We start from the raw sequence: 24,263 nt of genomic DNA, 5'->3' as shown, positions 1-24,263 counted from the left end.
GTGCCACCTCCACTTGCCCCTGTGATAATGGCAGACAGTGTGCAGAGGAAAACATGTGTCTCGCTTGAACCCCATTCATGCAACTCATCCACATAAAGGCCACCAAAGAGGCTATTGCAATTACTACCCTATTGGGTCTTCCTCTGTTGAACCAACCACATTTACATATAGCAAAAAAAGACAGATTCTTAATAATAATCATGAGGATGCATACATGTGGCTAAATGTAATGGACAGTAATAATGAGAAGAGGAATCTTAGCTAGATTTTATCTGGAAATGAATCACGCAAAATGATTTGGATAAATGGGGCAAGCTACTCTGTTAACCCACAGCCACATGACAGTGTTGTTGTTCACAGTATGGTGACCGGGATGGTGGGGTCGCTTATAGGAAGCCATGTACCATGCTGGGAGCATTGCCATATAGTGACAGCACAATTGGCTTGATGCCAGCCCTGGGGCATGATCTCAAGGCTGCTCAGTTTTCAGAGGTGTCGGTACGAGGAAAAAGGAGTTAACCCACTGAACTGCCCAGTCAGTGATCTCTTTCCTGCCTCAGAGAGGTTGTTGCAACCTGCTATCAAAGTATGTGTATGTGTCAGCAATTTCCCCATGCCATGTCAAGTTGGGAGAGAGGTTGGTTGTCATGTTTTGTGCCATGTGGAGTACACCATTATAATGAGATGCACACAGAAGCTCTTTCATTTGTACTAGTAAAACCCCCTGGATATGCCTTTATCCAGCTCTGTGAATGCTGGTTCTAATGATCTGGAATTTTCATGCTATGAGCTGCTGTTGGCTATCCCCCATCTCTCTGAAGTTTGGTCATGAGTAGCAGTTCAACCTAGACATTTTTATGTTTTTGCTTCCTTTTTAAGTGCTTTGATATGCCTGTGACTCTACCCTTATTGCCCCCATCAACGTCTACATGTCATTATAAATGCGGGGAATGGCAGCTTATGTTGACTGTCAAGAGATGTACTTTCCTCTCTCCCCAGGCCTATGATCAACATTAAGGAGACACCATTATGTCTGAGAGACTGTTGTAGTGTTGCTCTCTCCCACACATTATGATTGGTGCTAGGTGCTGAGTGTTAGTCATTTATGGAGAGAGAGAGAGAGTGGAAAGAGAACTTCCTAAATTGTTGCTCCATTGAAGATTGCTATGGTTAAAGGTTTTTGCTTGTGTCATTTTATTAAGTCACAGTCAAGATGTGTTTGCAAAAAGAAAGAAATTTTCTCTCTCCCCAAAAATTGCCACTAGAAACCACTTGCAGAAGAAAAATATACATTTTTCAGGAGTAAAAAAGGTTTGACCAGGGAAATAAAATATTGTTTCCAATGTCCAATGGTAAGAAACCAATTTATTAGTTTATTACATTTATGATGAAGCAAGCATTTTTGGCATAACTGCCCTTTGTTCAAATATAGATTAAAAAATATGTATTCCTTAATATTCTGTGAAAAGCAAATGTAGAACCCTGCAGGGTGATGCCTGTGTTTGTAAAACTAGGGTTACAATATCAGACTGTCATTGTTAAGCTGGAGCAACCATTCCAGAAAAACTTTGAAGTCACAACACATTGTGCTTTTGTCAAATATTAAGATTTGTCCTTAAAAAACTTACTCCCTTATTTGCATGCTTCTCTGTGCATGCTTGTCCCTGCTGTGGTGTTAATGCATTTCCATGTGCTGGCTAGAAGCTGTGATAGTGTTTTGATGTGTCACAACGAATACTTTGGCTCATTACGATGAGGATAACCTTATGGTTATTATCTAGCTTTTCTCCTGTTTAATTGATGCTTTGAAGTAGCACATGAAAGTAGTTCTGTGCTGTCGTGTGTGTTTGCGTGTATGTGTGTGTGTGTGTGTGTGTGCGTGTGTGCGTGTGTGTGTGTGTGTGTGTGTGTGTGTGTGTGTGTGTGTGTGTGTGTGTGTGGTGTTAGGGAGGGAGAGAGAGAGCATGTGTCTGTGTTTGTGTTCCGTGGTGCTTGAATTCATTCTGTGTTCAGCTCCACTTTCAGCAGTCCTCAATCTTCACTGCAGACAAAACACAGTGATTACAGCTGTGGGTCTGCAGCCCAAGGGCTTCTCTACAACAGGGCATATAGCTGATTTACTGCCAAGTCAGAGCAGCGTGTGACTTGGATTTTGTATGAGTTCTGTGTGTGAAAGACCCAGAGAGACAGAGACAAAATGCCAGAAAGAAATCATAAATTATCTGTAGATCTCTCTTGACCAAATTTCTTTTCTCTAATTGATTCTTTGTTCATGTTGTAGCTAATAATTTAGTCAGTTGGTTACAGAAGACTATATTACATTACAGTACCCACTTGTGTACGCCACCTGCTCCTAAATGTTCTTTGTTGTTTGTTTCTAAGAAGACGTTGATCCACACAGTAAATAACATTCTCTGCTTTTCACTTACTTTTAACCAAAAAGGAACACTATAATAATTTTCTGATTTAAAATAAATAAATAACTAAATCAGAAAATTCTGAAACATAAGCACTGGAGCTAGCTCAGCTTCAGGCTGTCGATAATTTGCTTAGGGTAAGGAAGATAGAACTGTACAATTCGTTGGCCAACATAACTTCATAACTAGACAGCTTCCCCTAGTGAACTCAGTTTGTGTTTGTGTGTCCTAACATGCCCACCAGTTTTCAGAACAGTGTCTTGATGCCTGTGCGTAGAGGAAGTGTGTTGTATTTAAGCTGTCTTCCCAGGCAACACAGTCAAACTTCAGTGAAGAGTGCAGTACTTTTTGCTGAGTTACTGATGAGGAACAATATTTATTAGTTTATTCAGAGGAGTGTGGCAGAGGTTGAGAATGCTGCTGGTGCTGACACATGGAAGGGCCATAGAGCAAACAGCCATGCAATTTGGGGTTATCCCCCTGCCAGCTGGTGAAGTGATCCTTTGGTTCTCATTGCTTTAATGTCGTTGTGACGAAGTCGGGTTGGCAGGGATTAAGCTGAGCCTGGTTAAATTCCTGATTTTTTTTTTCTCGTATTTGTGTGTATACAAACGCTGCTGCCCTTTTGTCATTTTCTGCGCATACATTTTGTGTATTTTCATTGCTGGCAACACACTCATATTGATCCTAACTGTTTCTGAGTGTATGTGTGAATGCCATTCCTATATTAGATTCTGCTCATGTCTGTGTTCAAGTCCTTTTTTAAACCCAAGCAAAGGCAGCCAAGGTTCAAGTGGTTAAATAAACCGGTGGTAAATTCAGAATGATTCTTTAGAAGCCACCTTTCCTTTGAACTGACAATAAATTTATCAAATTTTCAGTATAAAGGAACAATATCTAAAAAATGACTTTTATGATAACCTTTAGAATATTTACCATTAACTGACAATCCCACAGTTAAGTGACAGGGACGAATCCTGCCTTTTCCTGCCTCATTCAAGGGCACCAGCTTGACAGGCACACTTGTCTGTAGCTAGCTCTAGCAAGTCACCTGTCAAAGATCCCGGAATCATCCACAATGTGCATGTGTGAGCGTTTCTTTATTATACGTATTGGTTTAATTGCATTGTTGAGAGAAAAAAAAGGGGCTTTTAGCGTTACAAATTATTTAGTAAATTAAAGTTGTAATTAACCTAAGGTTAAGCCCCAAGGTAAAAGAATTGTGTTTATATATTTTTTGCATTTTAGAATAATATGAAGCCTGTAGCCACAGACCTCCTTAACTTATTTGGAGGTCTTTCACAAATTCTTTCCTCGTTTTTGGGTTTATTAGAATCGCCTTTGTTATTAGAATTAGCTTTGTCTGCACATCACTCAAAAGATATCCGTAATGTCGCCAGAGGGATTTTATCTGATGCTGGATTTAGTGCCAGCACCACCCTAATAGCAGCCTTCCTGCAGTGGTTGCCTTTTCATTCTAGGATTGCTTTTAAGATTTTATTTTATCAGGGCACAGCATGAATTATCCATTACTGGAGCTACATTACTCTGACCTTTTAACTCCCTGTGAGGCAGACTGTACCAGACTGTCCTAAAGCAAGAGCCACTATCTTTCTCCACCATCTAAAATATGGAGCAAAGTAACTGTACAGCCCAAAGACCAGACATTTTGGAGTTATAATGCATATGCTCACACATTGTAAAATCAAGCCTCACCTCATAGAGTTATAAATATGACCTGTCCAGTTTTCTCCCTTTCAAAATTGTTGTGCTGCAGAGTCAGCTTACCGGCTGAGAGCACCAGACTGTGCATGTGTTGTCTTCACTGCTCTGTTCAGTAATGAATGGCTCTACAAGAACTGACAAGCTATTAGACTCAGACTCAAACACATTAAAAGACAAATATTTTAACTTAATTTAATAATATGTCAAATCAATATGAAAATGAAACAATTGGCACAGATTAATAAAAAGACTAAAAAGAAGCAGCGTGGACAGGGCCACACTCAGTATTATATTTTGGATGGCTGCAGCGGCAATGCAACACTTTTTTAGGTGGCATCTGCCATCCTCGGCCACCCTTGGTGGCTTCACCACTGCACACACAAGCTGGTTGATAAGAGGTGAGAAAACAACACACAGCAGGGTGCCATGGGGCCGCTACATCTGAAATTACTCTGAACAGCCTGCCACACCTTTTCAGCAATCACATATCTAAAATTCCTGAGTGGTCTCCTTGCACTTTACCATTTGCTTATTAGCTCCAAATTGGCGGCTATGTTTTTGATGCTGGAGAGATGCAATAAAAAATATAGAGATGAGTGTACAAATACTGAACCCACTTGAGTACAAGAGCCAAGTGGTGCCTTGTTAAGCCTCCCACCTTTTCAAGTTCTTTCCCTCCCATATAACAGGTAGCAACTCATAAATTTAGGTTGTAAAATGTGTTGGCAGGGCTTATATTGTGATGCTCTCTGTAATAACTTTTCAGCAGGCCTAGATTGTTTATGTGTAACAGGACTGTGTGTGTATGTGTGTGTAGAGCTATGCAGAGCTTTTAAAAATCCAACGTGCAACAGCAGAGTAAAACAGTATTGATTGGGATTATTTTGGAAAGCAAGCAGAGCAGTGGGAGTCTGAGGCATGAGAGAGAAATGAGTGAGAGACAGCTACAGACAAGAAGAGCCAGGCCACAGTGACATACCTGTGGGCATTCTGTAGCAATATGCAGTTTCTGCTTAAAAAAGGATAGACAGACTGGGATAGACAGTAGGCACAAAGTAAATCACAGGTTCTACCCCCTGGATTTCCTCTCTGATTTCCTGGTTATACAATATTGAATCTCTATGTCTGGTGCAGCATGGCTGGATGGAAAGCCTCAGGCTTTCCTGATCCTGACCCCTCCGGTCTGTGCATGTGTTTGTACTCGCTCCTAGTTTCACCAGAACAGAATATTTCCCAAATCATTCTAAACTAATGTACATTAAAAAGAAATTTGGAATTTATACAACAACTGTAACCATGTTCTAAAATTTAACTTAGTATTTCAGTGGATTCTGTAAAGTTGCAAACTTGTATTCACATCCACATACATTTTTAATATATTTTTGGAAAATACAACTCATTGAGTGCGACTTCTCAAATTTGCTCTCGCAGCCTCTCACATGCTGTCTTGTGCATTATAAATGGTATATTTGCATACTCTCACTTTTGTATGAATGTAGATGCCAGTTGGTATTGAATTTGAGTTGGAAATATTTAGCTTGCTGGTGTCAGAAAGCCTGACTCCTGAATGCAGCTGTGCCTTAATATGATTACCAGTTGCTGAGCCATGTGGGAACTGGTGGTGCTGTCAGCTTAATTTACTCACAAACACACTGTCACAGACATATGTACTCAGGCGCACATGCACCACAAGGATACGCGTTCAAAAGCGTATATACGCTGTACAGTATATACATATGAGCTGACATTTAGCTGTAAGTGTAGCAGCCGTAAGTCAACGCAATGTGTCTTGCTCAGAGAGTCACTGAGGTCACACATAAGTTGTGAGAGCCGTCAGAATCACATGCACACATACACATACAGTAAATCAAAGTACAGACACGTGCACATACAATATTAATAAACACAAGAGCGAATGCACAAGTCACCTTTCACCATATAAAGTATATAGCCAAACATGTGGCCTGTGGAAGGTGTTTCATCCCACAATTGTCACACCTTCACACACCTTTATTGAATCACATCTATATAATTATATAGGTATGGGAAAAGCTGCACCTAACCTTTTAATTTCTAAAAGGATGAATATTGTTCTGCAGACAGGATTGTCACAGTTAACGCAAACTCTGTCCAGTGAGCAGAATACATAAAGTCACATTAGAATACACATGATGTACTGTGTAAATTATGAATAAAATGGCCGCTCTTCAAATGGAGCAATGCAGGTTCGGTTCAAGCACCTGTGTCGACAAATATCTGTTTTTTAGGAGGACTGTGTGTCCTGGCAGCTCAACTCAATGGGTGCTGTTCTGTAGCTAACCTCTATATATAATTTATTGTACAATCCATACACTATTAATTTCAGCCTTCTTTTCACTGCCATACACTCTGGCACTCCTGTAGAATTACCAACCGGACAGACTCCCAGTGCATAATTCACCTACTGTGTATATAGTTACTGTATGTATGTTTGTTTGGATCCTTATTTTTCTGTATATCAGTTTATCCTGGATATAAAAACTGTCATGTCCACTGGTTGGTATTCAGGTGGGCTCTGACAGCTGAAGTCAAGTTTCCCAAATGTGCAAACACAAGATTGACCAGTAAATTTGGTTCCAGTTCTGCTTGTTATTACAGCCAAATGGGGAAGAACTAGTACGATGGTTCATAGCCCTGCTTTTTTTCCATCCCTGGTCTACCCACAGCTGATTAGCTGGATCATGAGCTAATACACCCACCCCATTTTTTAATATGAATTGCCAGTGAAAACCATCCGAGGTCTTTGTATATGATACAAAGACTATGATTCTGCGTTTGGCTCTCAGATGCCTTGTTCCGTTCAGATGAACCACGATAAATGAGAAAAACAAAATAAATTATAGCATTCTGTGCAGTCAACTGTAATATGTAGTAGAGGTACTGGTAATTTGTCAATGTATGGGCGTGATCTGGGTTTTTTTGGATTCATTACCTGGGTCCACATACACAACTGACTGTGAGGTCACCAAGTTATCTGCATAGAACAGACTTTTCACTTTTAGCTGATCTACAGCCCCTAAAAAACAATGGGTTTTCTGGAGATAGGTGTCATGTCAGTGTTTCACCAAATGTGAGGATTATTGCCTAGCCAGCCTAAGAAACCAATAGGCTTTGTAGAGTAGATACACTATAAATTGTTCCTCTCTTCAAATTTGAATCCAGAAGGATTTATTCTCATATATAGTATGAAATTCATGCTAATTTGAAGAGTACTGGAGTGCAATCTTTTCACTCCCTCATTTTTAGGAGTCGATAAGGTCCATTAGATTTTCTAGTGTGTGCGTTTTTTTTTTCTGCTGGTGTGAAGTACAGTATATCATAGTACTACCAAAGTGCGATGTGCCCTCCTTCACTTCAGAAGGTGATTAGATTTTTACTCTTCAGATTGAACTCATCACCTCACCTCCCTGCTTTCCCATAACTGTTAATCATTCTCATTAAAGGAGAGATTGGAAAACAGTCTACTTCCCCTCTCTCATCTCTGGACTTTCTCTCTAACTCATGTATGGGCTTGTTCTTTCCTTGTATAACAGTCAACAGTCACTAGTCACGCTGTCTTACTTTGTCCTTTAATCCCAGCACCAAATCTCATCATTCTTGCTTCAGTACATAATTGTGACATCTCATTCTCCTTTTGCTTTTCTCTTCTTTTCCTTTTCTCTGTTCATGTCTTATTGTTATTTATGTGCTTCCTCTACATTTTTGCTGTGTTCTCTTTCGATGGGATCATTTCCTCATTAATAAGCTTATAAATAAACATTAATAATCAGCGAGCGAAATTATGAACATGCTGACTAATTAATTGATCTCAAACAATGTTGAGAGTCACCTAATCAGGAGTTAAAAACCCCCTCTATTTCTCAAACCTAATAATTTCCCAGACACTTTTCTGTTTCCTATGGTAAAACTGTTCATATACTTGGTATTGTTTTGTTTATTTTGTATTTCTTGATTTTCTTATTTTTTTGTATTTGGATTAAAATGACATATGCTATTTTTTTTCAGCATTATAACTCAGTAAAAACTGGATCCAGACCTTTCTGTTTACTCACTGATATGCCACAGTCGATCACACTGTGCCTTCATTTTTGTCTGCATTTGTAATTTGTATCCTGCACAACACTGTGAGGTAAGATGTTCTTTTATAGTCTGACAGTGTATGCATTTTTCACAGAAAAACACACTGTTGTCACCCTTTACAAAGAGTGTTAATGGTGCCTTTGCCTTATCAGAATGAAGAAGTCAGTACAGGTGACTGTGAGGAGACAGTGATGAATAATGTGTCACATTGATAAAGTATTGCACCATTCCAAAATATTGATTGAAAGTAACTGAGATGTAAATATCACACTTTGTTTTAAGTAAATTCGTAACAAAACAAAATGGAGGGAAAGAAAATTGACAGATGATGACATGACAAAATTATCTAATGGACTCCCAGACTGTGAAAGGGACTGTAGAAGTGAGAAGGATATGCCCCAGTAGTTGAAATCTGTAGTACCAACATGCTGAAGTGTAGCCATAGTGTTCTAGATGTTGATGATTTTATGGGACTTGGTTTTGAAGGTATTACCACTGAGGGAGAAAAAAAGCAAGATCAAGACAGAAGAAAATGGACTGAAAGCGGAAGAAATGTTGTGAGAAAGGAAAGAAAGCCGTGAAATAGAAAAGACCCAGGGCCAGATTTCTAAAGACTTCTGCACCTTGTTTCAGATGTGTTCTTGTGTGTGTTATTTATCAAACCTGTGCCCTAGCCTGGAAGCACAATTCACCTGTCGTCTGGATCACACACACACACGGGGCCTGTCATCTCACCTTTTGTGTGATCCATGAAATGTTACTCTATCCTTTATGCATATGTATTTGAGGAAGGATCATGGAAATGACAGAAAGACATAAGCGTTGTTGACTTTATATTCCACTGGATTTACCATGCTTTGTACAATTTCTGGGTGTTTAAATTTGCAGGGACCTGTTCAAAGAAAGTTGTGATTAGAAAACGAAAATGTGACTGTCCAGCTGTCTGTTCAAGTGATTAGTGTCAAGCAGAGAAAACGTCACAAAAACTGTGCAATGATTCTGCATTAAACAGCAATAAAGAAAACATCTTCACAGAAAAAGAGAGCAATAAATGAAAGTGATATCTGACCATTTTATAAAACAAAACAGAGGGTTCAGAGTTGTCACTGTGTAGCTGTTATACTTGAAAGAGATTTTTGATGTTCACTGTGCTGCTAATGCACTGTGGCAATTGCTCTCTCTTGATAATCCATTTATATTTTGGCAGTTTCTTTATACATCCAGTCATTTTCTTTTGTCTTTCCATCTGTTTTTCATTACCTAAGAAGTTCAAGTAGCCTACTTAGTCGTGATTTTGCAGACTGAAAGGTTTGTGAAGATTATTTTAAGACTGTTTTGATTATCTGAATAATTTTCTATGCTTTTACTTTGCAACTTTAGTAAATGCGCTGAATAATTTCTATTCCAGCAGCTAGAAGGAAGCCCCAGTCTCTGGTTATGTGATTAGCTCATGTTTTAGTAAATCAGACGGTGATCTGAGGCAGGTTGCAAGTGTAGATTTAATGGAGATTAATTGTGATTTTGTGCTGTGTAAGTCTGGTCAACAGTGTACATGGTACCTGACCTGCGTGTATGTGCGTGTCAGTGTACTTTGGTTTTGGTGGGAACCTTTTTGTGCTCAAGACCTTCAGAGTAGAGGACGTATTTGCAAAGCAAAGGCATTTCGTTCAGAACTCATTTCATTTAGCCAGCTAAAGTAAGTGGTATGTGTTGTTTGCCAAACTGAAAATGCAGTCCACACATTTACTCCATCACAGCTCAACTACAGGGATCATATTACATCCTTGCCTCTCTTCAGTGGCACTCTGATTTTTAGGATAGATTTTATCGATACATTTCACAGCCTTACCTGCCCCAGTTACATCTGAGATGTGTTCGTCCTCTGTGAACTTGAGCAGAGCCTCACATGATCAAGGGGGCTATCCTGAGTGTTTTTAAAAAATGCATTATTACTAAGGGTGACCATGTCTTTGCTAGCAAGACTTCATAGTTGTAAAACTCCTTATCTGTAAATCTCAAGCATGCAAAAGCAGCCTAAGCTTCACTTCCGGAAAAATTTTCACTTAAAGCGGTGATAACAGCAAATGCAGTTAAATACTACAGGTCACAGAATTCTGGTGGCAGCAAAACGAAGCATTGCCGTTTTAATAAAGAAGTCAGGTGATAATTGGCCTTTTTCCATCCTTCTGTGAGCAACCATGGTCTGATTTTATGCTGTGCACGGCACGAGTCTGCAAACAGCAGGGCACAGTGAAAGGAGCTGGTTACCTCACTGAGAAGTTGGAGGTGTTCAGCCTGTCGCCTGCAGCTCTTCATCTAACAGCTCACTGTGGCTGCTCCTGCTTTTCCATTGTTCATTACTCCCTGCAATATTTCAAACTGATCCACTTTCCAAAAATGCCAAAAACTGGCTGCTGTTTGTTTTGTTGACAGACTTTTGATGAACGATAGTGGTAAGTGCTAAACCTATTGACAAACACATTGCATTTTCTGTGACTGCTTCCTATTAAAAGTGAACTCATGTTTTAAATATTTTAATGTGAAGCAGCAGCAGTAGCAAATGTTAGGTTTGCATTTGCAATAACTTTATACAACATTTTTTTTGGGATTGTCACCACAGACACCCAGTTACATATATATGGGTATTGTACTACTTTCATCAGTGGGCCATGAGCTCATTTACCATTGTGTTATCTTCATATGTTTTAACCCTGCTGTTTTTATTTGACATTTTCAAGCACTTGTCACACAACTCGGAAGGACACTACACGGAAATTATTATTGTCTTAGAAGATAATTATATCATATGATCTGTGTTGCTCACCTCAGTAGTGCCGTGTCATTTAACACAAAGAAACACATCACGTTCTGTAAGATCAATCGGATTGTTCTACATAAAGAAGAAATTCATTGCTTTCACAATGTTAGACTTTTTTATCGTCTTTACAGGTCTTTCAAGGTCCTAATCAAATGTGAAAACTGTGTGACGCACTTTGATGGTTCTTGTGAGTTTTTTAATTCGAGCCACATTCAGAGCTGAGATGTACACAGCTGGAATTGAGATCAAACCTGATTCACTTCTACACTTTGTGATTCAAGAGCTGCACATGCAATCACCCCTTAGTAAGACTTAGAGACCGTGAGGGGAAAAAAAAAAAAAATCGAGGAAATGTTTGCCTTTTCTGTGTGATGCATTTAATGGTGAGGTCAAGACTGAGCCGAGGAAAGTACGTAACATTGCAATAAAGGATATTAGAATTATATTTAAAAATAATAACAAACAAAAAAAAGTACAATAAGTAAGTAAAACTAAAATACCTTAAAAAATTTAGAGTTCATTAACTGCAGCATTCTATGAATTATCAAGAGAATTTTCCATCTTGTTAAGACCTGACTTGCTTCACCAGGTGCTCTGGGTTTTCCAGGCACACAGTGATTTTCAAAAACAGCACCTGTGTTTCTGTAAGTGAAACCTTTTCTTCATGAGATGTAGTAGAAAGTAACACGTATTTTCATCAATGTGAGCAGCTCACATTTTCAGGCTGATCTGTGAAGCTGTCGTTTCTGCTTCTCTTTTAACATATTTATAAGACTTTCTGTTTCTGTCTTTCTTCCTCAGTCTGACTGTGTTTCCATCCGCCACCTCTCTGGGCATGTTCTAACACGATGCATAAATTCAGAACCAATTTTACACCACATTGCCTTGGTTTCACTCTCCAAACACTGCCAGACTCTCGCACTCAAAATCCAACTCAACTCTCGACCTGTTTAAGTGCACCGGACCGAGAGAATGATTTGGCTTTCTGTACTCACTTTTTATACAGACTTAATAGAACTTTTAATCATATCTAAAATCTTTATGGTGCAGGCAAATTTTCATGAGTTATGACATAATGTTTATGAAGTGAATAAAAGAGAGTACAGCACTGCTTAGCAGTTGCCCAGGAATTATGGCTGTGTCCAGTGAACAAGGAAGAAAAAATATGTTGCTCTATCGCCAGCAGTAAACTACTTTTAATAACGAATGTATGAGTTTTAGATGAAAAGAACAGATTCTAGGGTGAATAAAAACAGGTTGACAGACTGTCCCTTATGTGCAGTACTTGCCTTTATTTAAAGTTTCCTTAGCTACAAGTTAAAAACAACTTTTTATTTATTTGTTTGCCTCCTTGTGAGTGTACTAGCTTCAATACATTTCTATAAGTTGGTGCTTTCTATTCACTTTTGACCCTGAATAGCTCAACAGAGAACGAATATTCTCTGTTTACAGTATTATAAGTCAGCACACCCTCACCATTGATAGAAACAATCTCTCCTATATTCCTTTTCTCCAGAAAATAGCAGCTAGGCTTGACTGCTATATTGCTTGCCTCTTAGTTTTTATGACTTGTGTTGTTTACTTTAAATACTTGATCTGGCATTTGATATCATCGTCTCAGGTTTTCAAACACTTGACTGAAAGATATTAAATATTTTTTGCCCAGTCTTTTTAACTTTGTGACTTTATCAATGTGTATATTTTATGACTGGATTAGATCTGGTTAGTTTTATTTTAAATGTTTTGTGTTAGCTTTTGTGAGGAAGGGCAACACAAATAAGCCCTGATCTGACTTGGATGATCTGACTATGCGGCTGTCAGTCCAAAACAAAATCTTTTGCCCCACGTACCTCTCTTCTTCTCAATGGCACTTAATTTTTATCATCATGTACCATGAAAGATGCAGTTACCAAGACCTTTTTAACTGACAGCACTTAGAAGTGTAGCCATGAGTTATTATCATCACCATGGGGGTAAAGCTTTAGCTTCTTAGTGAAGATAACATAACATATCATATGGATCAGGATATTGACATTGTGCATTTTCTTTTTCCATGTTTCCTTGTTTTAATTTGCTGTGACAGGTGAAGCATTTCTTTTCAGATGCTCCTTCATAGCCAAGAGAAAAGCATTGATTTTCTTTCTGTCCTTTATCCCCTTTCCACTCTGGGAGATTAGAAAGTGTAATCACTATGATCCTGGGGATTATACAAGCAAAACATATGTACAAACATGAGGAAATTAGATGTTATTAGCATAAAGTCATTTTGTTCAGGGTGTGGCCTAGACGAAATTACTCTTTTATAACGATCTATTATGTGATTTACAATAATAAACATATTTATCATAAACTCCCTGGTGGGCTTTTTATATCAGGTCTAGATTGCAATTCTAAACTGTCCACACGTGTGGTTATTTTAGATTTGTTGTTTATCCTTCACTGAGTTAACACTGCAAATTCCTGACATTTATCATTTTGTGGCAGCCTCTGTGAATTTAGCAGGAATGCGTGTTGTGATGTGACGCAGTGGCAAGGCCGTATGAACAAAGCCTCTTAACTCTCACAGCCGTGCTCTTGCTCTCATCTTGTCTTGAATGCACACATACACACACTTTGGGGATGTGAGCCAGTATGATCAGCAAAAATGGGTTACAGTTACTTGCTAATGATGGACAAATTACCAACAGTGGCCAACAGATCAAACGGGGGGGGGGTAGAAGTGTAAAATTAAACAACAGCCTTGTGAAGGATATATCATGTATTTTGGGATTTCAGGACCACATAAGAACATTATAAATGAATCAGTAAAGTTATAAGAAGAATAAAGGTCTTAACCATTAATATAGGTGATGGATTAAAATTCTTCCAATCAACCATTCACTTCAATTCAGTTTTATTGTAAATGTCTAAAATATACCGGTTTATTTCTGTATCCTCTGTATTTCAGATTGATTCTTAGTAATTCAGAGGACAAATATTTTCAATTCTAGAAAGTGATACTTGTATACAACAATACTTGAATTGGATCAATTTGTCATTCTCATTGCCTGCATATAAATATTTCCTTAAAAGTTAAATGCATCAGCAAAATTAAAATAGCAACAATAAACTAATGAGAATATTCTGCATACAGATAAAAAAAAAGAACACTTAGCAGATTTTTTTTCCCATAAAGTGAATTAAGTGTCCCGCATAATTTGAATTGGACTGACTATGAACAGAATTTGAATTAAAGTTTACTTAATCCCTTTTCTGCTTCTGGAGAACCCTAATCACAATGATTATGGCTGCCCTGTTTCGAATCACTTTTATATACATAGTCTTGAAGGTTTTTAAACATTTAACAAAATATTTCTCTACCCTGTGTTTGGTCTTATGTAGAGTTACTAAGCACTGGTTACCTGCAAAACTTCAAAAACCATTGATTGATTGATTCTCTTTCGATTTCTTTTTCACTCTTATCATCTCACTGCCAGCAACTGGAGGTGTGTTTGGTCCTCAAGGGGAATCAGGGTCAGAGCCTGAAGATGACAGCCAAATGAAGTTTTACACAGAGCAGCACAGAGGACGAAGGCGCGGCAAAGGTGAGAGGGAACGTAGGTGCGCTTCTCTGTATACTGTTATAAATGAGTTACATTTTAAACACATTAACTCGCACAGAAGGGGACCCTCTTATCCACTGCATACTGCTGAGAAGGCCATAAAGTGAAAAGGGAATAAAGTAAAATAAAACATTTTTGAAAAACAAATTATTTCCAACTTTATCCTAGTTGAATATGAGGAGGAATAATGGAAGGGCGGCCTACAGCTGAGTGAAATGAGGCTAGACATTTCTGGAATTGTCAGAATAGCTGGAAGTAGGAAGGAGTCATGCACGTTCCCGGTGGGGTTTAAAGTGCTGTTCCATGGCACAGCTCAATGACACTCAAAGCAGATATATGAGCTGATGTAAATGGAGGCTCGGTGATGAGCACAGCTGAGTCAAATAACTTTGATGGGAAGCATGATTTTAACTTCCCTTCCCACATTATGATATGTGATAGTGAAGACTGCGTGAAGATTTTGAACTTGTGTGTATGTGAGTGAATGACCTAGAGAAAATGAACCACAGAGAATTGGGCTGTATGTGCCCGCTTGGGCGTCTATATAGTGATTGAAAAATAATGGAAATCAATGTGCTTCTATTATTTCCCATGCCTACAGTCAACTATCACATAGCACTCTGTCAGATAAGAAAGAAAACTTATGGCTCACATAGTAACGGTATTATTATTATTATTATCATTATCATTATCATTATTATTGTTACAAATCACAAGTGTCTGGTCCTTTTTAGGCTACCTACAGGATTAGACGGTTTATTGCCCTGAATTACGCCTCTCAGGCTGCACTTTCTCTCAGGCCTGAGCTTATTTGGAGGACACCTGGATGTTAAAGGCAACCTGAGAGGCGGAATTTGAAAGCAAGAACATTTTCTGCACCGCTGAACTCTGTAGTGATTGCTCGGTTTAGAATTATGCTAGAAAATTCAGACAACAATATTTTTTCAATCAGCGTTGTGTTAAACCCAAAAATTAACACGGTAAAGATGAATATGATTGAAGTCATTGTGCCTTGTTGTTGTTTTGTAATTGTAATGGAAGCCTTTTCTACTTTACTGTGTTATCACAATGATACAATTACCTCGCTCTTTTTGTAAAGTACAACATTGGAGAAGGGGTTGAACTAGATTCCAGAGTCTGGAATTCTTTAATAAGTTTTAATTAGTCACTTATATTGTATGTTTAATAGGGAAACAAGGTGAACCATTATTTTTCAGCCACAGAGATGCAAAACTGGATAAGCCGTTTGAAAAACAAATTGTATATAAATAGGACATGGATATGGAACTTTTGTATAAGGTGTTACCTGTGTAGTACCTGCTATTCAAGTTCTTTTCAGTTTAAAGAACTGAATCTCTAACTTGATTCTATAGGCTTCAGTTAATTCATTGTTGTGACAGCGTGTGTATCTTTTATTATGCATTTAATTAGAATTAATCACAGAAAATAGCTGATTTTTCACAAATAAACAAATAGAAAGAACTTAGGTGTATGGTTAGAGATGATTAGGTCCCTATCTAAACCATATGTTCCTGCTTAAATGGACATTTAGATTTTATTAGAAAAAGCATTGTGGGTACATGACTTGGAAAGACATAAAGCTAATGGTCATGATCCGTGTTAGAGTTACGGCCACTGTAAAAAGGTTGGGCTTTCTCTAGAAGATGGACAGAGAAAAATAAATAAAGAGAAGAAGAAAAAGAAAGAAATTTCAACCTAAACTTGAGCTTCTACGCCTCTAAATTTGTTCTGGGTTACTTTGTGTGTTTGTTGTTGCTTGCTGCTTCACATTCTCTTATGTATTTGTCTACATGTTGAGTGTGCCTCCCAGTGTGCATGAGAGCATAGACGAGGTGTTTGGTTTGTGGCCATAAAGGAAGTGTTTGCCATCGTGAGTGTACATGCTTTTGTCTACTCAGTAGGCTTTTACAGTAATTGAGGGACCCCTTCGCAAGCCCAGTGACACCACCCGCACCCCAAAGGGATTAGCTGCCCCTCCACTTTTGCTGTACACAGCTGTTGTTCTTATCCCTTCACAGTATTGTGACTGTGGGAGGCGTGTGAATCAGTATGGATGGATTCATTATCCTAGCTTTGTCTCCCTGCTTTTGACCTTGAACTGCATCTCACTCCTTCCAAACTTCTGTCAAGATGATGGTGCCGTCGTGCATTTGCACATTCCGTCGCTGACTGATAAAATCACACTTAGAGTCACACTGTTGTTGGAAAATGGAAAACATCTGAAATTGTGTGTTTCAACCACTGTTCTTGTAACGTAAGTCTAATCAGCACATGGCACACTTGTACAATATACATCACTTCACCAGCGCTGGAGTTTGCTGTCACCTGAGTTCCACTGCTTAGGACAGGAAAACAAGAATTGGCTTACTGTTACTATTGACTTTTACAACAAACCTACATAGTGGAGGTGGTGGTGCACTCTGGGCAGCTCTCTTACTAGAAACTATCCACACATTTTCTGAACTCTGCAGATACTGAGACATAGTGTGATATTTTCCTGGGTTTAGAAGTACAGGGGTACATTTTCAAAAAATTCAACAGGACGAAAATGTTTTTAACAGTTAGAATCCAGTGAGAACATTATTTCCAAACCAGCACCTCATCCTTCTCACGTCCCAGTAAGCCTCTTTTCAGCATGCTGACTTCGCTGCCATGATAAATATCAGTAGACAGAGGTTAAGCAGCTAATTTCATTCCCTGTATCCTGACTTGGAAATGGGGAGCCCTGACAGAGCCAAAGGGCAACAAAAACAACCAATCTATAACCCTGTCAGTGGCAATAAGATCATATATCACACCTGCAAATGATCCTGGGCCCGTCATCTTTTACTTACTCGGGCCAAACTTGAACTCAGGTTAGATTCATAAATCAGGAGTACAATTAACTGCATTTTCAAGGATTTAGGGAAGCGTAGAGGCTGTACTTTGAACAAAGCGTGGTACTATAGAGGATGATTTAGTCTTAGGTGAGTGTTATGTGTCGCTGTCACACTCTGTCAAGGATTTTCAAACACAGTCATCTGTTTAACACCCTGATCGAAACAAAAGGGCCTCTGTAAAACTGTTCACCTTTACCTTTTTCTCTTTCTCCACCCTTAGGCCACCCACACAGTCCTCTAAATAAGGTCACCCTGACGTTGATTACCATCAGCACATGTGTCATTGCCATTGTCTATGCTACGCAGGATTCCTGCCCCCTCACTGTCAAGGTTACCCTCCATGTGCCTGAGCATTTTGTTGCGGACGGTAAGTGCAACACATTGATTAGACCTTGGCAAAATATTCCAATTGAAAGACTATCCAAAGAATTCTCACTTTTACTCTCTTAGCCCTTCCTGTTTTTCTTTGTTGCAGTGTTTTTTGTTTTTTTTTTGTTGTTGTTTATGTAATAAACCTGACAAAAAGCACATCTTTTAAAATGAGTGGTGATATATTTTTACAAATTGGACCCAAGGTGTCTTTAACTCAAACCATTTGGCTGCAGTAATGGATGGAGAATAAAGGATAAATAATTCAATGCAAATTTTAGGACACGTGGCATTATATTAACTGAAACTACATGATTTGAAAAACCCAGAAGTTCTCGTCACGAACTTGTATGTCCAGTTGACATTCACTGACAAGAAGAAAGAAAAAACCTGCTAAACTCAATCAGAATGAATCTTTGTGAGGTATCAGTTTGGTGACACAGCCATAGATATTGCAGGAGGATATACTGTACCTTCCTCAGCTTTAGGAAAAGTTGAGCTTGGTGCTAAGAAAAGATATAGATTTTTGGAGCCTGTTATCATAATAGCCACTATTGTCCATGGTACACTTCTGTTTCGCTTGTTTCCAGCCATAATTGGATTCAGTTGTCCTTCAAGCAGCATACTGTGGGAACAACTGTTGAGTAGCTCCATGTTGTCGAGTGGTAAAAAAAATATTATGTAATTTGGATAGTTTCTGTTGTCAGGAACAGCTAATGGACCAAGGACAGTTCGGCATTCTTCCCCTTTTTCTACTTACAAATGGCTTGAAGTAAAATCTCTACCCCTTCAGCTGTGATTTGTGGTTTTCAGTTTCCATGCTTTTCAGTGTCAGGGCCCCCTCTGCACGACTGATAAAGTACAGAAGACAAACATCCATCTGACAAAAAAGTAAATCATGTGCTGGAACCAAAAAAAAAAGATCAAAAATCAGGACAATAAAGCGCACACACTGAAATCTCCCAGTGGAAAAAAAAAAGATTTATTATAACCACAAACAACTGAGTGACATTTTGAGCCATCAGACTGATGAAGAGCAGTTTGTTCAAAACATGATTGTTTTTTTTCTTGGTTTTTGTATTGAGAGCTTTCAATGTGCAGACTTTAATACATGAGAGTGCATACTGTAGATTAGAATACTAAAACCTTTTACGCTTTTTCGGTTGACAAATATTTTCTTCAACTAATGCAACTACTCCAATGTTTATTTGTATTTTATTCATGCCATATAACAAACAGTCTCTATGGCATACAGACAAGCTATATGCTCCAAAGTCAGAATTTTAATAATAATATTGTTTTTGTCTGTTTATATCATAACATGAAACCAGTAATGAATGTATTTGCAAAATAAGTGTAAATCAAGCATGTAGGCACGGATGCCCTGGCAACTAATTAGTTTTAAATTCCTTTTCGGCCATGGGATAATTCTAAATTGGGTCCATGTATTGGTGAGATACTGCAGGATAAACCTCACGGGGAGGAGAAAGAGGGAAAAATGTGCAAGGAGTTAAGTGAAGTAAAAGGGAGTGAAGAGCTGAGGCAATTTAACTAATGATTGCCATATCTCTGAAAGCAGTGCCTTCACATATCAGTCGATCAGGTGCTCTTGCCGCCGGGGCCTCATTTCTAGTCCACCCACACACCTACAGTTTTTGTGCACATGGGCACAACAGTACACAAAACTTGTATGGTATATTTTGCAACTATATGTACAGAAAGATGAGCACCTGTTTAATACAATGCACGTCCATACAGAAGAAATTGGCTTTTAATAATAAGTCATACTGGATTACTGGATACCTCCTATCGGCTCAGCCCAAATCAATCAAACTACACATCAGTCTTTACAAAATGTCATTCACATCATAATAACTGAGTGTGGTGTCTCTAATTTACAGTTTCTTTGTCTGTCCATTAAACTCTCGTCCATTTTAACTACAGCTGTTAGTCGACGTGCTGTGAAATTTAATATAGATATGTACAATCCCTGTGGGATGATTATTGATTGATTCTGATGACCTTCAGACCTTTGCTCTAACATTACTAACAAAGCAAAGTTTCCGCTTACACACAAGAATTATCTTTAAAGTTTGGATACGCCTCCAGCTGTTCTTTGACCTGATTCTCAGTTCTTTACACGCAAGGTTTCAAAAATTAATGGTTTGTGGAATTTATGATATTTATGATCACAAGTAAATTCATTATTTTGATTTTGATGATTCCATGGCCTACCCTTTAGTGCCACCCCCAGGACAAACATTACAGACATATCCCCACTACAGGTAAGGCCTTAACAATAGAAAAATCATTTGCATGTTGTTTATTCTATACAGCATTTGTTTTACAAATACATTTTTTTTTTTTATGTGTGGGGTGAACATGGACAGTATATCCCGAAGGAGACATAATCAGGCCTTTAGCATTGTAGTTTTGTTGTTCCTCTGCAAACTCTGTACCGTGTGTACTGGAATGGGACTCAGAAAAGTGGACACCTGAGGCACAGCAGATGTGATAAAAGGTGGCTTAACACAGTAGTCTGGCAGGCATACAGTCGGCAGCAGGCAGGCAGTCAGAGCAAACAAACAAACAAATCCAACAGACAAACAAACAGAACAAATCCAAACTGGCAAGCCACGTATAAGTATAAGTTGGGTCAGGAGGGGAACGGGGAAGCAATAAAAAGAACTAGAACGCTATGGCTTAAAGGCATCACATATGATCTGACATACAAGACTTGTGAGCTGCCCTCTGTAAACTGCTCTCCATATACTGAGAAATAATGAGTGAGAGGAGGAAGGTGAGCCGATAGACGATGAGGTCAGGCATCTGAATGAGCAGTAAATTCAACGGGGGTGACTAGTAGACAGATGAGACATGCCAGGAGATGGTAAACACAAAAACACAATACACAGAAGCTAATGTGTAGGTAGGTAGCATGAAGAACTGAATAACAGCGGAATAGCAGGGCTGTTTAGTCAGATTTATGACAAACCTATTGCTAAATGAGTGGAATTAAATACACCAATCAGTCACAATATTCAAACCAGCAGAATTTTTAAAAACAAAATATATATGGTAACTAATAACATGTCAGATAAGGTGTTAGTAAGTCAGTGACAATGGCTGTTGATCGAGGGGACAGTTGTTGCACTGCTGAATGTGCACAACGTCTTTAATCCTCACTGTACCCATGACACAGAAGTGCAGTACTTTCTATTCCACCTCTCCTCCCAAAAACAGCTGAAAGGGGGATTCATCTGACAAAATAGTCCTCTCCACTCAATTCACAATATGCACAGCAAAATTGCCAGCAATCAGGGATGTTCTGATGTACCACTCAAGAGGGGTTTCTTTACAGGTCTCAAAGAAACCAACCCATAATCTAACAATTGCCTCCTCACTGTGTGAGCTGAAACCATTAGATTTCTCCACTCCCTCAGCAAATGAGGGCTACTGCCAGTTCTGTTCACTAAACTGCAGCGCTGCAGGAAATAGCCTTGTTACGCTCACCTTTGGTCAGTCTGAACTGGGAGACGCTTTTAGGGATCCTTTTTGGAGGATTATGTGTGCATGTCAGCCTTGGTGTTGACTGAATATTTCATTTACAAGAGTTTTTTTTTTTGAAAGACGTGTGATTTTATGATTATTTAATATTTATTAATTTTATACATGTAGACTATGAATTTATACATTTTATACATTCATTAGAACTCTCAGAAAATGTTTTTATAATGTGTTTCATTTCAGGCACTCTGCATGAAACAGGATCTTGTGGTGTTCATCAAACTGTACATGTAATATTAACCTATACAGACTCATTTTTATAGACCATTCACTTATGACTCTACCATATACCTCAGCTTCAGCTTTTAGTCCCTCCTATAGGTGCAGGAGGACAATGGCTAAGTGCAATATTTACAGTACTTCAGGGCCAGACAGCATGGCTGTTATTGGTCTATACAGTCTGGATGAATGGCTCCTGTCAAGTTTGCCAGATAGTCGGAAAATAAAACTTTCTAGATATGAGTGTATTTTTGTAAGACTTTGTGTGGGTCAGACTGTCCCGGTGTGACATTTTCTTGTCAAGTGAAAAGAAGCAGCTGGTGACTTTATGTGTGTGGGAGGAGGCAAATGGTAGTCTATTCTATTAGGAATTTGGAACACCTAATGTTGAGGAAAAAACAGTAAAAAAGAATAGATGAGGCTTGGGATATTGGTTTATCTATTGCAAAAAATAAGAGCAATGCATTCTTTGGGAAATATATCTCATCTTAGTTTTGCATTTTACTGCAGGGCATTGGCCCTGTAATTTTTCCTGTGACTCAGATTTGATTGCTGGCTATTGTCTAAGCTTTTCCATTCGTATTAATCCTCTTTTTCGAAAACCAGCCTGGAGACCACCATCACAGGTTTTCACGTCTTGAAACAGAATAAATGTTTGAAGCCTTTTTAATCTCACAGTTGCTGTCTTTGTGTTAGTTTTGTCTTAGTCTTTTTGTCTTAGTTTCTGAAATACATTTTAAATTCATTTTGACAAAGAAATGTAAACTCACTCTGAATGCTTCCGCAAATTTATCTTCCACCATCCAGCAGTATAAACACAATATAGCTGTAAAAGAATCTTTGTGCTCACCAGAGAGCTGAGACACAATCTCCTCACAGCTCCTTTTGGAACCAAAAGTCATTGGCATCAATTAGGGATAATCTTGTTCAGTGATCAGAGTTTAACGATTGGTCTGGGAGCAGTAAGAAAGAAAGGTAAATCAGCGTCAATGAGCATAGCGTTTACCGATTGACTCGTGAAACCCTTTTAGCCCCTCTCCTGCAATTACCAAGGAAATCCCATCAATGCACACATTATAGGTCTTAATTTTCTCATTTAAATTCAGCTTGGTCAAGGTGGGAATTAAAAATACAGTGAAAACAAAAGAATTGGCTACTTTCTAATTGATTTTGCAGTAAACCAGGAAAAGAACTCTTAAAAATATCAAACAAGCTCTTGTGTACTTTTCTATGTATTTTTCTTTTCTTTTTTTTGTTTTTTTTTAAAAAGCAAAATAATGTTTTCTTTTGCTTTCTTTTTCCAGGAAGTAGTTTTGTTGTCAGCATGGGGAGCTTTCTGGATGTTTCTAATTGGCTTAACCCAGCCAAGCTAACCCTCTACTATCAGACCAATTCATCCACACAGTGGGTCCGGGACTACTGTGGCCAGAGGGCGACTGAGCCCTGCGAGCAGATTTGTGACCAAGACACAGGTTAGTCCATATGTAGTACAGACACACACATGCACACACTGGAGTCTGTTGGCTGAACAATTTCACTGATTATTTGTTTTTTACTGCAGAGTACGGAAACTTATTTTTATGCCTCTACACCGGCAACCGCTGTGGTTGGAGGCATAATATTTTTGGGTTGTCCACCCTTCCCATTGTCATGGACACGATGTCTCAGGCCTTGAGGGACCTCAAATTTAGCACAAAAGTTCCCTTGGACTCAAGGATGAACTGAAAGAATTCATACGCTAATTATGATAAAACTGACTTAATACCTTTTATTAAATTAATTCATAGTCAACACATATTATATTAGTCTGGACAGAGATGGATTTAAACTGCAAACTGACTGGTTGGAGAAGGTGTGCAACCACAAGGCGGTAATTCTAGTTTCATTTATTTTGTCCAATAACTGCTAAGCAATTCATCAGCATATAAAGGAACATGCATAACATAGGAGGCATTATAGTAAGTAATTATAACTTAAGCAAGCATTATTAAATATTTGAAGTTAACAAATAAATTTGTTGTTTTTCTTAAAGCATTTTGATATTACTTCCCAGCACAGTATGAAATTAACTGCAAAAACAAGTCTTACTTCATATTCTCTTTCTTAAGTGGTGCCATCCTAGCTATGCAATACACACTAATCCAACACTAGCATTCTTCTGATCACGCCTCCATCCAATAGAAATAAATGGGTATAAAAAGGATGTAGAAGACAGCACCCTAAAACCAGTATAGCAATGGGATTCATGAGTGATTGACTGTCAAGAGCCCACACAAAGGAGGCTGTCTGTTGATATTCTATTTTGCATCTATTTGTGCTGACATGAAAACTATACCAACAAAAGCTGAGAGTGCAACATGATGTTTATCTTCCCTTGATTGGCCGAGCTCCCATGTGGATCTCGTGCTCAACTAGATAAAGTCTAAGCTCATTAGAATGGATTACATCTGTAATGTATGTGAATTTTATGTCACCCTGGTCAAGGGCATGTTGAGGGCTGATGCATAATGTATTAAAGCTCCAGACA

General features: G+C 38.5%; 1 protein-coding gene across 2 annotated transcripts in view; it reads left to right on the top strand.

Annotated features, from left to right (window-relative positions):
- LOC121195502 (astrotactin-2-like) overlaps positions 1-24,263 on the top strand; it is a 234,233-nt gene that overhangs the window by 93,170 nt on the left and 116,800 nt on the right. The window contains exons 5-7 of one of the 2 annotated variants that reach the window (XM_041059003.1): positions 14,556-14,663; positions 17,802-17,948; positions 23,041-23,208. In XM_041059003.1, coding sequence (XP_040914937.1) covers positions 14,556-14,663; positions 17,802-17,948; positions 23,041-23,208 — 423 coding nt within the window. The remainder of the gene's footprint in view (positions 1-14,555; positions 14,664-17,801; positions 17,949-23,040; positions 23,209-24,263) is intronic. The other variant, XM_041059005.1, reaches the window with a different exon arrangement.

Source organism: Toxotes jaculatrix, chromosome 16, assembly GCF_017976425.1.
Source record: "Toxotes jaculatrix isolate fToxJac2 chromosome 16, fToxJac2.pri, whole genome shotgun sequence".
Lineage (NCBI taxonomy): Eukaryota > Metazoa > Chordata > Actinopteri > Toxotidae > Toxotes > Toxotes jaculatrix.
Note: the sequence above shows the minus strand (reverse complement) of the source record. Positions and strands in the feature narration are given on the sequence as shown.